Raw genomic sequence first — 17,391 nt, 5'->3', positions numbered from 1 at the left:
TGGTCACATGTTCAACACTAACACACATGTCACATTGTCACTATGTTTACTCATTTATTTTGTCATGTTAAGATTCATTTTAAACTGAAACAAACATTTTTATAATGAGTAAGACACTGAAACATAGATACATTTATCAATTACGGCGGTCACATTTTCAACACTACCACATATGTCACTATGTTGAGTCATTTATGTTAATATGTTAAGATTCATTTTAAACCCAAATAAACGTACACATAAATAACAACACACTCAAACATAAAAACATTTTTCACTAAAGTGGTCACATATTCAATAGTAACACATATGTCACCATGTTTACTCATTTATGTTATCTTGTTAATATTCGTTTTAAACCCTAATAAACATTTCTATAATGAGCAACATACTCAAACAAGGGTACATTTTTTTGCTAAGATGGTCACATTTTCAACACAAACACATATGTCACCATATTTAGTCATTTATGTTAACATGTTAAGATTCATTTTAAACTCAAATAAACATAAATATAAATTACAACATACTCAAACATAAGTACATTTTTCACTAAGATTATCACATATTCAACACTAATACATATGTCACCATGTTTACTCATTTATGTTATCTTGTTAAGATTCGTTTTAAACCCTAATAAACATTTATATATATAATGAGCAACATACTTAAACATATGTACATTTATTAACTAAGTTGATCACATTTTCAACACACGCATATGTCATCATGTTTAGTCATTTATATTAACGTTTTCATTTCACCATTTTTATTCATATGTTTTCATTTTAAGAGGCTTTGAGGTAAACCAAATAACTAATTTAACAGTTACATTTCACCCTAAGGTGGTAACATTTTCATTTGTCACCGTGCTTATTCATAGACGTTATCATCATAACATTAATTCAGCATTGTATCTAATAGACAACATTTCAAACAGGGTTACATCTGGATACTAAGGTGGTAACATTTTTAACGCAAACATTGCGAGATAAACACAAAATCACATTTTTCTCTATTTTCGTCATCACAAGCCTTCGACAAAACCTAATTTTGACATTAACTAATACAAAAACAAATCAAATCAGATCAAGATTCGTAAGATCAAAAAATTCGTAAAATCAGAGCACAACAACAATTAATACAAAAACTTAATTTTGACATTAATTAATACAAACAACAAGATCAATACGAAAACAAATCGGATCACAAAAAAAAATCAAGATTCGTAAAACCTAATTTTTACATTAAATCAATTGTTTTGGTGTAAAAAAAAAAGTTAAATAAATGAAACACAATATCTTTGGAGAGATTGGATACAACAACAATTAATTAACCAAATGTGACCATTGATTACAAATTTGAGCAATATTTTACAAGAAATTACGAAACTCAAAATACCACCATAAAATCAACATGTTAAACACAATACCTTCCACATTTTTTTGCGGAGTTTTCTTTCTAGCCACTGTTATTTTTCCCATTAGCTTGATGAAGCTCCAAAAATATGAAAATGATACCGTCTTGGTTTTAATTATTTTGATGCGGATGGTAAAGATGAAGATGAAAAAGATGAATGAAAATGGTGAGGATGAAGATGGTAGAGATTTTAATTATTTTGGGTTTTCTGGAGAGATAATGAAAAAAGCTAGAGAGAGGTGGAGTTTTCAAAATTGCAATAAAAAAAAGCAAAAGCAAGGATGTGAACATGTGATACACTTATTAGCCGCCTGACTCAACATGAGGAGTTCCCCATTTTTCCTTTTTTTAATCTCCATTGTCAAATCATCTTTTTATTATATTAATACCAAAAAAGGGACCACTACTATCCATATTATCTAATCTGGTTGATATTCGCTCCGTCTTCACCTTGTGACGGATAACATCCGTCACAAGGGAGACTAATTGATTTTACATTTGCTTTATCTTTCCCAATACGTTGTTTGCCAAAAGCCGCCTTAGCATGTGTCATCGGATAATTAACTTTTGAACTTGGATATTCAAATTTTTAGTCATTTTGTTTTTACCAAGCAATTCAAAGCTTATATCTCAACTCATATTCTACATCTTATACGTCTGAAATTCACTATATTATCTAACTTTTTGTGAGTAAATGATCAATTCATATAATAAGTCATAGTAATTATTGCAAGAAAACTGATACACATTCGTATAGATCGATAAAAAAAATCATTTTAAAACAATACTCATCATTAGATAAAAACGTTTTTGTATATCCTATATGATATTGATGTTTCTTCATACAAATATTCGTCATGGGGAGATATAACTTGAAAGAGATGAATATTTGCCCGATCTAACAAATTGTATGTAAAGGTCCGATGTCCGATTGTCGCTACATCAATAGACAAGAGTTTTTATCTTCTACTAGTTTTACACCTGTGCAACATTGCACGGGTCGTAATTAATAGTAGGCGCTATTATTGGATATAGGAGCATATAAATGAGCATAATTATCCTTGATTTTTGTTTATTATCATCGTAAAACAAACAACAACTGAAATATATTCAAGTAAAATATAAGAATATGTATATGAGATGAATTTTTGTAAGAAGTTCCCGACTCACAATATGAGACCCGTCTCACCTAATGACGGAGCTAGGATTTAAACTCTGGGTTCAGAAAATTCCGGTGGGAGTGAATGGGTAAGCGGAACTCAAAAAAATTTGAAATTTTTTAACTAAAAACTTTTAAATTTTCACACTCCAGCTAGCACTCCCTGGCTCTACCACTGGTCTCTTCGAATACCTACTATAATTAATACAGTCCGTCTCATTAAATACAGATAATGACTGTCTCACAAAATGCAAGTGAGACGGCAAGTGGGGTATCTATTTCCCTCCACTTGCAGTATTCATTTACATTTTGTGAGAGAAACATTATCCATCTTTAACTTGTGACGGATAATGTCCGTTTTTTATGAGAATTTGTGTTAAGTAATTAATAAGCCAAATTATAGACAATAATGAGATGTTAATTATTCTTGTGAGACCTAGTTGCATGGGATGTCGGATAACCAAGTAGTTCATGAACTTTAGTTTGTTTTCCATGTTAATTAACATGGCCCGAATATAGCTGGCCCAACTTGTTGTCCATTAACAAAACCATGACATAAAAGTCTAACCCTAGACTTACATTTCATTATCTCATATCTCTACTTTACCTTCAGTCAAAACACTCCGGCCGTCACTCATATCCAACTGTCTTAGAGCACCCATAATAGAGAGGATTGAGCCTCCTCTTAACCTTCTTTCTCCTCTAAGAGGACATCCTCTCTATTGTGGGAACTATTTTGGGTGTCCTCTTATATAGAGGAAGATGGGTGCTTCCTCTACTTTTAGAGGAAAGTAGAGGAAAGGAGATATTGGCCCTTGTGCCCACAACCTAATCTTTATTTGCCATATGGATAATATTTTTATTTATAATTTTTATTTATTATTGAATTTTTTTTTCAAATGTACTTTTAATTGCTATTTTACATACATCCATATTTGTCTTGGTCCGTCTAATATTTGGAAGAAAGTCAACTGTTGTAGTATAGATACATATGCATGTTGTACATATTTACACCAATATGCTGTGTATTGTTACAATACAATTTGGTATTTATCCTATGCTTTAGTGTTATTATTGGCTACACTAAAATGTACACTAGGTACATGAAAATGTACTCTAGCTACACGTTTAGACGTACCAATAATTTTATGTATTCCATTTTCTTTTCTAAGTTAATGTATTCCATGTCTTTCCTTTCCTAGTTAAGTTGATGAGTTTATTACTACAACTACTAAATGATGTTGAATCATCTACCAATATTCCCGAGTCATTTGTTATTATCCCTGGAATGTACGCGGAAAGAAATTTACACAACTTTATGGCTAGGAGGGGAGAGCTACATGACAAACAAATACACATGTCTTTGAAAAACGATTTGGTTGAACATGTATGGACTATGTTTCAAGGCTCGAATATAAATTAAAAATATGTATAACAATTTAATGTTAAGTTTCATGTATTTTGTTTTATGAATTTTATATCTTACTTTGTATTATGAATTTGATGTATTTTGTTTTATGAATTTTATATGTTATTTAATTTATTAACACAAACTTTTTTTAAAATTAGTTTTATTAATTTGTAAATTATTAAAACAAAAGTAACCTACAATATTAAATATAAATAAATTAAATATATATAATAGTAAGAGGATCCTCTCTATTGTGGAGGAAAAAAGAGATAGTAGAAATGAAGAGGATGAAGATAGTGGGAAATGAGGTGGATGAAAGAGGCAATGAGGTGTCAAAAAAATAGAAAGAAAGAGAAAAAATAAGAGGATGAAACCCTCCTCTCTATTGTGGGTGCTCTTACAAACTCTCATTTTCATCTTTAAAAAACTCATGAAACCTGCATAAAATAAATGTAGATCAATACATTATTATGGAGCTCGTAGGATTCAAATCTGTGTTTGTTTCGATCTAACTTTTTCTTAGCTCTATCTTGTTTTCAGCTGTTCATGATTCATGGTAGTTTTTTTTTATTGAAACTCCGGATCAAATCAACATACAATTTTTTCGTTTGATTTTTTTTTTTTTTTTCTACTTCTATTGTCTAGCTTTGCTACATGCATTTTCTAAAAACCATATATTTCAAGATGGATAGATTAATAAAATCCCTAAACACTATTTAATTTCGAGTAATTGAAGACATCAACTCCTCCTTATTTTGAGGGCATTAATTTTTTTTTTTAAGTATGATTAGCTATTCAATTGGATAATTTTCATGCATGTGGTTCTATAAGATTTTAATAAATTTTTCTTTTTTCTTTTTTTTTTTTTCGTAAATTTGACGATTTTATGATATATTTTTCAAATAATTTCTGAAAAAGAGTGATTTTTGAAGGTTAAATAATTTTTTAAAAAGTGATTTTCATTTATTTTTCGGAAACAGTCACATTTTTTTATGAAAATTATAGTATCAAAAGTTTTTTCTATTTTTTTTTGGTCATTTTATCACAATTCTCGTTCCGCACATCATTATTTTGGATTTTTTTTGTAAAATAATCAAATCTGTTATTTTTACTCTTTTTTACAGTAAGTTTTATGGTTATTTCTATTTATTTGACATTATGCATTGTTTTAGTGTTAATTGTATATGATTCAAAAATTCCATTTTTAATTGTTACAATATCAGCTTTTATTTCATGGGATATTCTGTAGAAAAAATATGAAGAATATTATGGTTTTCATTTTTTTTTGATAGAATTTGAAATTTACTATACCCCATATTATTTGTAGTTTATGAATGTTTATATTATCTTATTTATGTAATACAATTGTATAATGTATGGTTTTGTGGCCATTAAATAAGAGAAAGAGTTAGTGTTATAAAAGAGAAAGAGTAAGTAATTAATTGGTAGAGAACGTGGGTCAGTGTTAATGAGAAAAAAAAAAATTAATTCCTTAAAACCAGAAACTAAATAAAAGCGCTTTAAAATCTTGAACTTTTATAGTAAGTGATTAGTTAAAACCAAACCTCTCAAAAAGAGGGATGATACTCACACATCGACGAGGACAAAACTCGTACATTAGTATGGACCAGACTCCGCTAAAAGATATACAATGATCTAGAGATAAGAGTTTGTATAAATGTTCAACATTCTTCCACCCATTTTCCCAATGATGTTAGCATCATGACTAAACTTTACATCAATAGAATGGTTATGATCTGATTGAGATTTATCGGACAATTTGTTAGATCCGGCAAGGTGCTATGAGGACATGTAGTACACATACACACACTGGGGGTGCTAGGGGGTGGGCTAGCAGGGGGGCTCGACTGCTCACCTCATATGGCGGATGAATTTTTTGTAATTTTATCTGACAATTTTTTATGATCTAATTGAGGCTCTACCATGTCTAATTCTACAGTCACTCATTACACACAGGGGAAGATAGGGGGTGGGCTAGCAGGGGTACTCGCCCCCTCTGACGGATGAAATTTTCGTAATTTTAGTTAAATGTTCAAGAGTACCTTATATCATTGGCATTTCACCCGCTCTACATTTTTTCGTCTTCTAAATTTGAATGCTGGCCCCGTCACTGATTACACAAACATGTCAATTACAACAATACGGAGTAATGAGTATCATGTAGGCTTGGAGTCTTGGACGTGGTGGGCATGGCAACTCGGACATTTAGGGCTAGGCTCCCATGTTGAATTTACAAAGTTTTTGGGCTACCAATGTCCCATGTTAGATTGTTAGAGGTAGACACAAGTATAGGCTCGTCAAACCCGGCTTGCACTCTTGTGTTGAATTTCGACCAATCCAGCCCGTCTCCCCATTAGCCATGGGTTCTCGCTTCATCATATAGGGCCCGACCCGTTTTGCTCGTGAAAAAAAGGTCGCTAACCCAAAACCTTCACGGTTTGGTCCCGGTTCGACCTTGCCCCCCAGTCCGGCCCGTCTCGCCCGAGATGCTTCAATGCGTGTTGTGGGCTCGGGCCACCCAACACATAGCCCGACCTGGCTAGTCACAACTCGACTCATAATCCAGCTCTACCAGCGAATATAATTTACAATCTAAGATCTCAAACAATCTCAAAAGGCACCAAATTGATTGACTTAATATCACTAAACTGTTTTTTTAACCACAAAATCTCATTATAGACGGCACATATCCGTCTATAATTAGAGACAGGTCAAATACAATACCACATTCCTAATAGGACAAGCAACAAGTGGGGTGGTGGGGGCAAAAAATGTCACCACTTTCAAGCTATTTGACCCGTCTTTAACTATAGATGTTTTTTAACTTGTAAATTTGGCTTTTAATTGTAAAACCGCATTTTAATAGGTGTTAAAAAAAAACTGCAGTCTATAACTACTTTTATAAAGGTATTTATAATAAAAAATATGGACGAATTTAAAATTATACAACTACTTTTACAATCGGAAATCTTAGTTAACACGGTCTTAACTTTAGTCTTTTCCCAATCTCATTTATTATGTCCACCTCTATTTTAATCGCGTGCAGAATCCGTAGTAGATAAGACGACTTTAAACAAGAATCGGTGTTTACAATTCTATTCCCCCAAGAGGCTACTTTCCCGCCTTGGTGTGCCGATGATGAACTTACGCGCCTGCGTCGCTTTTTTTTTCCTTCTCTCTCACTCTTCGTCCAATCACGTCAAATCACTTTGAAAATTCCCCAAATTCGCGAGATATTTCCTCGAATTAGGGTTTGGAAGATTGATCCGAAGGCATGCGAAGTGTCATTTGCGGAAAATTGATCTAATACAACCGCAATTCTACAATTTAGGGTTTGTAATCGAACACTCTCTCTAATTTTTCTTATTATAATTGAATTAAGCAGAGCTTTATATGTAATTGATTTTGATTGAGCTTGAATTTAAAATTCCAGTGTAAATGTTGCGATTTAGTTTCGATTTCCCTATCATGATTGATCTTGCTATTGCTAATGCTGTTTGATCGTTTGTTGTTTATCTATCGTTGTGAAATTTATCGTTTGTTTGCAGAAATTTGATTGTCGTGTTGTATATTGTTACTTTGAATCATTTTCAGTCAGCTTTATGTGATATAGTCGAAATTGTTATGTGTGATGATTTTGAACTTATTGCCAATTACTTTCGATTGGCTTATTATAATCGCGATTACTAATGCTGTTTGATCGGTTTTTGTTTTCATCGTTGTGAAATTAATCTTTTGTTTGCTGTAATTTGATTGTCTTGACGTGTTGTACATTGTTAATTTTAATCATTTTCAGGTGATATATTCGAAATTGTTTTATGTGATGATTTTGAACTTATTGCCAATTACTTTCGATTGGCTTATTATGATCGGCTGATCGCGATTACTAATGCTGTTTGATCGGTTTTTGTTTTCATCGTTGTGAAATTAATCTTTTGTTTGCTGTAATTTGATTGTCTTGACGTGTTGTACATTGTTAATTTTGATCATTTTCAGTCAATTTCAGGTGATATATTCGAAATTGTTTTATGTGATGATTTTGAACTTCAGTGTAAATGTTGCCATTTAGTTTCGACTGTTTATTATCATTGAAATTGTCAACGCTGGTTGATGTTTTTCTTTTCATTGTTGGGTAATCAGTGTTCGTTTGCTGTAACTAGATTATATATCTTGACATGTTGTACATTGTTAATTTTAATCATTTTCAGTCAGTTTTATGTGATATAGTCGAATTGTTTTATGTCATTACATTATGTAGTTCAGCATGGAGTAATGGAGTAAGGAGTTGTGAACGTAGTGTACTTTTGTTGCTATTTGATTTGTGGTTTGGATTTATACCTTACCATAAAATTGAAGAAAATGCTGTTAGGAGAAGATTGGATATAATTTGATGTGTTTGATGCTAAGTTGCTTAAAATATATGTAATGTTATGGCAGTTAACGTGCTCATTGTTATAATATCAGTATGACGAAACTGCTTCTTGGAGTTAGTGAGTTACTACTCAGATATCATCTTCTTTTTTCACGATTCATGAAGGTTCTATAGTTTATTTGCAGGAAATCGACCAATGTCTTTCTCCTGGGGTTCAGTTTATGGATATCATATTGCACCAATGGTGAAATCGTCAAAGAGATGAATCTTATCCCGGTATGCTCACCTTAATCAGACCGTGTATCACTATGTGCTAGATTTACTTTCTGCTGATTGTATTACCATTATGTATTGCTCTAGTCATGAATTCTGTTGGTTCGTCAATAGAGCTAGGTTATCCTGCGTTTATGCATTTAACTCTTTCTCATACTCGAGATCAAAGCTGAAGCCAATGCCTATGCTAGTAAGTGTACCTACTGATGCATGATCTTACCTGCGTTCTTGTATTGTTTGTTTGCCGTTCAGTGTGGGCTTTGATTTTTTATTTTATTTTATTTTATCGTAGTACCCGCAACTTAAGTTGCATACTGTTGGACTAGTCCTACTGACTAATAGTTGTAGGTGTTTATCACATGAGCTTTGAATGTGTATGACATGTGTTGCTCTTAGTAGATAAGAACTATGTAGATAGTTTCAGCGTCTACAGCTAAGAAGTACTTCTTGCAAATTATTGTTACGATATTTTCTGCAAGGCTTGAACATTTTGTACGTGTATATTTCACTGTGAAACCACTTATTTGTATCTTATTCTTGGGATGTGCATTTTGTTTTCATCTTTTCTCCATACAAAATCTGATGAATGGCAGCAAAGCAATGCTGTTTATTGTCATCAGTTGAAGACAAATATGTTACTTATCATTTTGTGTGACGGTGGATTCTTATTTGTTATCATCACTACCACATATATAAGCCATGCTGTATGATACTTTCTTTCATATATGTAACAACTTGATGGTTGAACATAAGTTTTAAAGGGTTGGTTGTTTTTCTTAGAAGTTCGGTACGAGGCTTTTGTTATCATATTTCACCAATATGAACTCACCACCATGGATACACGAGAGCTAAATTGGACCTTCATACGATCCCGTGTTAGTCCTATAGTGACTGTTAGCTGGTTTTCTCAGTCTCAACACAGAACATTCTCATGATGGTCAGAGACTAGAGAACTTGAAGGGTATAATATATCTTAAATGGCTTATGTTGGAAACTTTCGGATCGTTCCAAATTTCCCACGAAATATTCTAGGTACTGCCTTTCATGCATGCACCACATGTTTACCCTTATGGGCTCGCCTGAAATGAAGGAAATAATTAGTGGGGTAATGTTTTAAGGGAAATATTACAGGGGAATATAATCGAGGGAGTAATATGTTCCTCATTTGCAAGTTTGGAAAATTAAGAGAATTATTAGTGGGGTAATCTATTTTCGGGTTTGGTACAAGTGTAATTACTGCATTAGGTATAAAATGAATTCATATTTGTTCAATATAGAGAGTAATGCATTATTCCAGTAATAGTTACCCATGGGGGAGGATGAGTAATACATTACTCATGTATAGCAGTAATGAGTTGCCTAGATGAATAATCACCCTCATACCAAACTCACTAAAATGACCCCAAATTATTGCTCCCTTATTTTTTTCACCTTTTTCCCCTCAATCCAAGCAAGCCCTATGTATGAAAATGGCATGTAACTAGTCCCACCGTAGCAATGTATGTGTGAAATATATAACCCCATAATTGTCATAGAGTGACCACTAGTTGCAGGTCCAACAACCTCAACAAAATTGACATTATTGCCCATGATGGTCTTAGACGACTTCTGGAGTCACACTTTGAAATCGTTCAAAAACTTTATACGGAGTAGTTTACATCTTAACGGTTATATATTGTGCCATGGTGTGTGTGTCACTCTCATGCATAAATGGTCCATGTGACTAGTCACCTCATATTCATTTAAAGAAGAAACTAGACTTCCATACAATCCCATGTGGTCTCTTAGACTGACTTTTAGTTGTTTAGGCAACCTCAAGCTATGTTACTCAGACCTGTTTAGAAGTATCCGACACGGGTACATGTCCAAGTGTCGGACTCGGCTATTTTTATGAAAAATATGCATATTTTGGTTCAAAATGAGGCGTCCAAGTGTCATACCCATGTCCGAGTGTCGAGTGTCGGACACGGGTACGCGAGGGAATTAGAAGAGTCGGAATAACATAGACCTCAAGTCCTCAATACAAATGAAACCGTTGCTCATGATAGTTTGAGATTACTGAACTTGGGTCATATGCTATACCATGGTGCTTGTCAGGCGTGCACGACATGCTTTCCCTCGTATTAAATGCCAGTGAGGCAACTCACTACCATGGATGGCTAAGTGAGGGCTAGACTGGACCGTAACGCAATTCTGTGGTGGTACTAGAGTGACATTTAGTTGGTTTTGACAATCTAAACACAAAATGATATTTTCATTCCTGGTAAGAGAATGCTGAAATTTAATTATATAATTATTTAATACGGCCACGGCTGACCTTGACATTGCTTTCAAAGTTTCATACTCCGTATCATCCAAAAGTTGAGAAATTCTTCCGTCCTCCCTACTCACACATGAGGAAGATACAATATTTAATTCCCATTTTTGTCCTCCTCATGTGTGAGTACGGAGGGCATCCTCCCAGAGGACGGAAGAATTTTCCCCAAAAGTTTATGAAAAACTTGGTAGGGTCATATGTTGAGCCCTGGTGCTTTTATGCGTGCATTACATGCTTACTCATATGTATGAAAGACCATTGAGATTAATCACCACCATGGCCAAGTAAGGGTGAACCGGTGAAGCCGCACCTGGACACAAGGTCGTTGCATTTGATGGTTTGAGATCATTAAACTTAAACGACTCACTGGGGCATTAATTTTTACTTGCTTCAAACATTTTGGTAATTTTCTAGGTTCATATGTCCTGCGACCATGGTTCATGTCACACATATGACATACCTTTTAGCCGTCGGAACAATTTAATCAAAAGTTTTATCTACAACAATTATAGAACATGTATGTACGTACGGAAGAGGTGTGATTATTTCCTGATTGAGTAAAACAATGCCATACGCCCATACTTGTATTTTCTCTTTGTCAGGTTTATGTGTGTCCATGTATCACTGTGATATAGCCCTACCCAAATTTGGCAGGTTTATGATTGCATTTAAAGTGCACTCTGTAGCTGTCTGAATGATAAATATCATAAATCATGTCTAGATTTGCGATTTTGCGCTAGATATCATGATTTTCTTAATGCTCAGGTTTTTGATTGTTGTGGCTATGGAGAGGGGTTAGGATCGTCTAGAGTTTTACGAGTAATATAATTCACATGGTAGAGTTTTCTATGTGCTGTAAGATTCATTTTGCATTATTTTGTTTAACTTCAAATATCACAATTTTGTTACTGTATTATTTTACCGTTTATGGTAATCTCTATTAACTCTACCAAAAATAATCACTAAGGGTGTGTTTGGATAACAAAAGTGGAGGGAAAGGAAGGGGAGGGGAAATGAGGGAAGGGAAAGGAAGAGAAGGGAAAGGGAGGGAAAATGGGGTGTGGATGTTTGGATACAATTCCCTTCCAAATCTTGCCTATTGTGGAGAGATTTTGATTAGGCTTGGAGGGGGAAATTGGATCCCTCCAAATCTCTCCCCTTTCATTTCCCTCCACCCTCAATTGCTATCCAAACAAGGGATTTTAAATCCCCTACTCTCTTTCCCTTTCTTTTCCCTTCAAATCTCTCAATCCAAACACACCCTAAGGGTCTGTTTGGATAGGAGGATTTGGAGGGAAGGAGAGGGGAGGGAAAGAAAGAGATGATAAATCCTTTGTTTGGTTAGCAAAATGAAGGTGGAGGGATTTTGAGGGGAGGGAAAATGAATCCCTCCACTTCCCCCCTCCAAGCCAAATTATTTCCTCTCCAACAAAGGTAAGATTTGGAGAAAAAATGACCTCCTCCATTCTCCCTCCCCTTCCCTTCCATCCCTTTCTCTTCCCTCCTTCTCCCTCCCCTCCTTTTCCCTCCACTTTTGCCAAACACACCCAAAAGTGGAGAGAAAGGGAGGGGATGGGGAAGGAGGGAAGGGGAAGGGAGAGAAGGGAAGGGGAGGGGGAAGGAGGGAAGGGGAAGGGAGAGAAGGGAAGGGGAGGGGGAATGGAGTGTGATTGTTTGGATACAATTTCACTGTAAATCTTGCCTATTGTGGAGAGATTTTGATTAGGCTTGGAGGAAGGAATTTGGATCCCTCCAAATCTCTTCCCCTCCATTTCCCTCCACCCTCATTTGCTATCCAAATAAGGGATTTTAAATCCCCTACTCTCGCTCCCTTTCTTTTCCCTCCAAATAACTCAATCCAAACACAACCTAAAGGATCTCAACACAAAGATGTGATATTTTCTTTACTGGCTGCTGCAGGTTCACTGAACTTGCCAATTGATCCAACAGTTGTTCATTATTTTGCAGTGTGAGCATGCCGCCTATATTTTCCGCCTCTCCTTTGGTTGGCAGATACTGCTTTCAGGTATATAAATTCATTGGCCCCCAGCCCCCCCACGGATATAAGTATTATTTTTAGCTTTAATTTATTAGTACTGATAAGTCGCTGTTGCATACAGCTGGTAGGGATGTCAATTTCACCCGCATCCATCAAAACCCGATCCACCCGATCCTAAAAGATGGATGAAAACCCGATTTAAATGGATGGTGGATGGATGACGGATGAAACGGATGTGGATGATGGATGGGTTGGATGAAGAAATTCCACCCGCCATCCACCCGCCATCCATCCATCACCCGATTTTATTATTTTTTATTTAATTTTTATTACATATAACACATTATTAAGATATAAAATATTTAAATTTTCATTTTTTTCTACTCTCAATATAAATATTTTGTAAGCCTACCCACTAGAAAGTTAAACTAAATTAATTATCTAACTTTATTTTTGTAGAGAAAAAAAAATCATCATTTTTTTAAACTTGAAATTATAAATGCACAACACCCGTTTATCACCCGATCCACCCGTTTCATCCATGGATGATGGATGGATGGATGACGGATGATATGTTTCACGGATGACGGACGGGTTGGATGAGATTTTAAAAAGACGGATGGATGACGGATGAGGCTTCACCCGACCCGAACCCGATCCATTGACATCCCTAACAGCTGGTGCATAAACCAAATTAAAAATTTACTACTGTTTTATGCCTTTGTAACATGATTTAGCAGCATTTCTCTTTAATGGCATGGAAAGGTAGCTCTATTAGAGTTAAAAGGCCATCATCATTGACATGTTACCTACTTTTTAAGGCTCCCACATTATTTGAGCTGAAAAGTCAAGCAAAATTTCGCTTTTGTCTACGTCTACTACGCATTATTTTGCTTTAAGCTATCAAATTTTCAAGGCGAAGGACCAGTTTTTAAACAACAGTATGTCTCTCTTGTGACAGTCACAATTTACGACGGGTCAAATGTGACCACTTTATGATAAAATGTAACCACACATAAAAATAGGTACTATTACAAAATGTTTTTGATTTGACATAAATTAATAAATCTCTATGGTCTCTTCTAATTTGTTTATTTATGCACTAATCAACACGTCTCTTAGTCGACGACTCGATGTTACGTTTGAATTTGCAATGCTGCATAGTTCATACCAACAGATCTCTATGGTCTCTTCTAATTTGTTTATTTATGCACTAATCAACACGTCTCTTAGTCGACGACTCGATGTTACGTTTGAATTTGCAATGCTGCATAGTTCATACCAACAGCCCACGATAAATAAAATACTGTGTAATATTCAATGCAACATAGGATGCCTGACCATTATTTTATAGTACCACAGGACAAAAAGTCCAGCAACCATTGAAAATATCTCTCTCTCAATCTCAAAATAGTACATCATATCGACTTAGTTTGGCTCCTCACCTAAATTCTACACACAATGATATACTACATACACCTTGATCGCTGACTGTCTGTCTATACATATTGATTTTGTACGCCTCAACGAATCTAGAACATACACTGGAAGACTACAGACTATTGTTGTTTATCTAACTTCACATCATGTCTTCTTTTCAGTGAGGTTAAGACGATCATTCCGCCATGGTTTCAGACTTTAATATTCTGAGCTGTCGGAGCTACCTGGTTTTCTATCTTGGACAGGTACACTTTTCCCGAATACAATGTAAGTGCTGGGAATGAAATCAGTAACATAAAATGAGATGTGATGAAATTAAATCAGAAAGCATTATCAATATTACTATCAAAGGTACTAATCAATCTTTTTGAAAGGCATTTAAAGTAATGAATCTGAATAAAGGATCTTGTGAAGTTATCGCTTTGGAAAGATGACAATGTGGATATAAAGGTTCACATACATAGAGGGGACCATTACAGTATTACACATGTTATGCTATTTGTAGCGTTGGTATTTGGCAACAATAAAGTTTGCCACTGTTACTTGTCTTGCACATAGTTTTTCCTAAATGAAGCAATCTTTAATAACATACCAATAATTGCTTGAAAAATTGAAGACATACCTTGACCTTCATCTGTAGATCTTTGATATAATCAACTGCCAAATCTAGCATGTCTGAAGTATTTGTTTGCTGCAGTGAAATAAAGGGTGTGAAATTTTAGTATCAAATATTAAGGACACAATACCTTTCTCTGAATATGAGGTAGTTAAATTATCTTCGGAAAAATAGGACTGACCTTGTCCATGTTGGGAACTAGATCTTGAAGTTTCCTCATCCTTTCACTGATCTTGGTTCTTCTTACCTAGATGAGTAGTAATACGACCATTTTAAGTAACACCGGAAAAAAGTATCTTGTACTTCTATTGATTTTCGGAGCAAAGTCCACTCTTACCCTCTCTGCAATGCTTCGAGGGTGAGTAGCACATCCTCTCTTAGCCCTACTCCTAAGTAGTACACCATCTTGGAGATGCAGTTGGTTGTCCATAGACGAGAGTTCAGACGACGTGTTGGGTAGACTCAGGTGATGAGCCAGTGGTCGAGGACGGCTTCTTTTCTCTCCGATCTAATAAATCATTATCATGTTTATCAAACAATTATAATCTTGATCATTTAACATGTACAGTATATACTACAAAGAAATAATATAAACCTGATTCTCTGATGAATTGTGCTCAGAAAAAATTCTTCCATCATCTCCTCCTCCATCTAAGCTAGAGAATGTTTCAGATAGAATTGAGTCTTCCCACGAACTCATGGGTATCCCTGTGGTGAAATTGCTATCTTTATTCTGATTAATGTTGAATTTTGTTTCTTCAAGGCTATTCATTCTCATGAGTGTCCCCTGAACATCCGAGTTCTGCCTGACAATCCCTGAAGTTGAAGTTGGTTGTCCCGATGAGTAATTCATCTGATCATTGCCACCATAGTTACCCATTCCTTTCGTAACATCATACCCTGTCATATGATCAGTTAATGTATTATACAACTGGTTGTATATACAACTTATTCAATGTAATTGAGCTTTGTTATAAAGTTATCGAGTTCTACTAACAAAATTATCGAGCTATGATAACAAAGTTATTGAGCTTAACAAAATAATTATTAAGTTCAATAACTTCGTAAAATAGCTCAATAACTTGTAAAATAGCTCAACAACTTTGTCTAAGAGCTCAACAACTTTGAGGCGGTTGTACAGTGCTACTATACAACTGGTTGTAGGATAGTATTTGTGTCATATGATAGCACTCTTGAATTTTCAAAATGAAATATCAAACAAAGAAAATCGACACTTTAAATTCTTCCCAAAATTCTTAGATCTGCAACAAACACGGTGAAATGATTTCATTTTGTGAAAAACTGAAGAATTTTTTTACCATCAATATTGAAGTCAGCGAAAAACCCAGCTGGGGAGCTGCTATGTCTAGCCAGACTGAAACCATTACTTCCACCAATACCAGTCTTCATATGGGGGGTAGAATTCATCACTACTTTAGCCTCAGCCGAACCTAAGTTGTGATGATTCGCTAAAGGCGGTTTTGATGCACTCTGATACATCATCTGAGGGGCGGTAGTAAAATCATCCTCCTGCTTCACCCTAGCCATTGACTCTGGTTGCATCTGAGAATTTTCGGGTATGTCACTTAACTTGTTTGCTGAGGAGTTATTTCCATCACCCATGCTAGACATGAACCTTGCAAATATATTTTCTGTTTCTGGACTTAGAGGTCTAGAATTCGAGAAATCGCCTTTATACCCCTCATCACCACCACCTGCACCACCAGCACCACCAGCAGAAGTAGTGACAGCATCAGCAGCATCAAGAAAACTTGCAAAGTATGAAGTTGGAGCAGAACGGAACCTTGTCAAACTATGCAGTTGCTGCTTCTGATTGTGAAACTCCTTCTGTAGACCTTGGAAATGATGTTGGTATTGTTTCTGCTGAAAATCTGAATCCATCTCTATACCTCTCTCCTTTTCTTTTTCCTTTTTTTTTTTTGGGTCTGAAAATCTGTACCTTGACCAGTGTCTACCTAAAATGAAACAGGGAAAACAGAGGATAAAAAGAAGCCAATTTTATGTGATTATATAGATTTGTGGTTGAAATAAAAATCAACAAGTTGGACAACAGAGTTTTACATGTGAGACACCTTAAGAATAACAACCAGATAATAAATAATAAAATATTACCCACCTCTTTGAGCTCCTCTCTCTATCTAACAGCAGCAAAATCCTTTTTCCTCAGATTCTCTAACTCTCTTTTCTTTCTTTTTATGTTTAAGAGGGAGAATGGGAGGGGACTAGATGCTGGTGAATGATAGATTAGAGGGTGAATAATAGGACATAGAGTTATTTCTTGATTCTAAAAATGAATAAAAGTAGAGGCAGAAATCATTTTATGTTTTATTTCATTTGTAA

The 17,391-nt window shown here is 34.9% G+C and overlaps 1 protein-coding gene and 1 long non-coding RNA gene across 4 annotated transcripts; one reads left to right on the top strand and one right to left on the bottom strand.

The window, feature by feature from the left end:
- The first annotated feature begins 7,129 nt into the window (after positions 1 to 7,129).
- LOC141619447 (uncharacterized) lies at positions 7,130 to 13,015 on the top strand. 2 transcript variants are annotated; one of them, XR_012531706.1, is made up of 3 exons: positions 7,130 to 7,345; positions 8,571 to 8,661; positions 12,896 to 13,015. It is a non-coding gene; the product is annotated as an uncharacterized LOC141619447 (long non-coding RNA). The 2 variants fall into 2 exon arrangements; XR_012531707.1 differs by having other exon boundaries at positions 8,560 to 8,661.
- A 1,305-nt stretch (positions 13,016 to 14,320) lies between these two features.
- LOC141619445 (transcription factor bHLH122-like) lies at positions 14,321 to 17,389 on the bottom strand. 2 transcript variants are annotated; one of them, XM_074436464.1, is made up of 7 exons: positions 17,168 to 17,389; positions 16,350 to 17,006; positions 15,626 to 15,930; positions 15,368 to 15,538; positions 15,212 to 15,277; positions 15,037 to 15,105; positions 14,321 to 14,688 (listed from the first exon to the last, which is right to left on the bottom strand). In XM_074436464.1, the coding sequence occupies exons 2-7, from the start codon at positions 16,930 to 16,932 to the stop codon at positions 14,647 to 14,649; spliced, it is 1,236 nt and encodes a 411-aa protein (XP_074292565.1). In that variant the 5' UTR covers positions 16,933 to 17,006; positions 17,168 to 17,389; the 3' UTR covers positions 14,321 to 14,646. The 2 variants fall into 2 exon arrangements, with proteins under 2 accessions (XP_074292565.1, XP_074292566.1); XM_074436465.1 differs by having other exon boundaries at positions 16,350 to 17,002; positions 17,168 to 17,337.
- Positions 17,390 to 17,391: the final 2 nt, after the last annotated feature.

Source organism: Silene latifolia, chromosome X, assembly GCF_048544455.1.
Source record: "Silene latifolia isolate original U9 population chromosome X, ASM4854445v1, whole genome shotgun sequence".
Classification (NCBI taxonomy): Eukaryota; Viridiplantae; Streptophyta; class Magnoliopsida; order Caryophyllales; family Caryophyllaceae; genus Silene; species Silene latifolia.
This window is presented reverse-complemented; position numbering and strand designations above follow the sequence as displayed.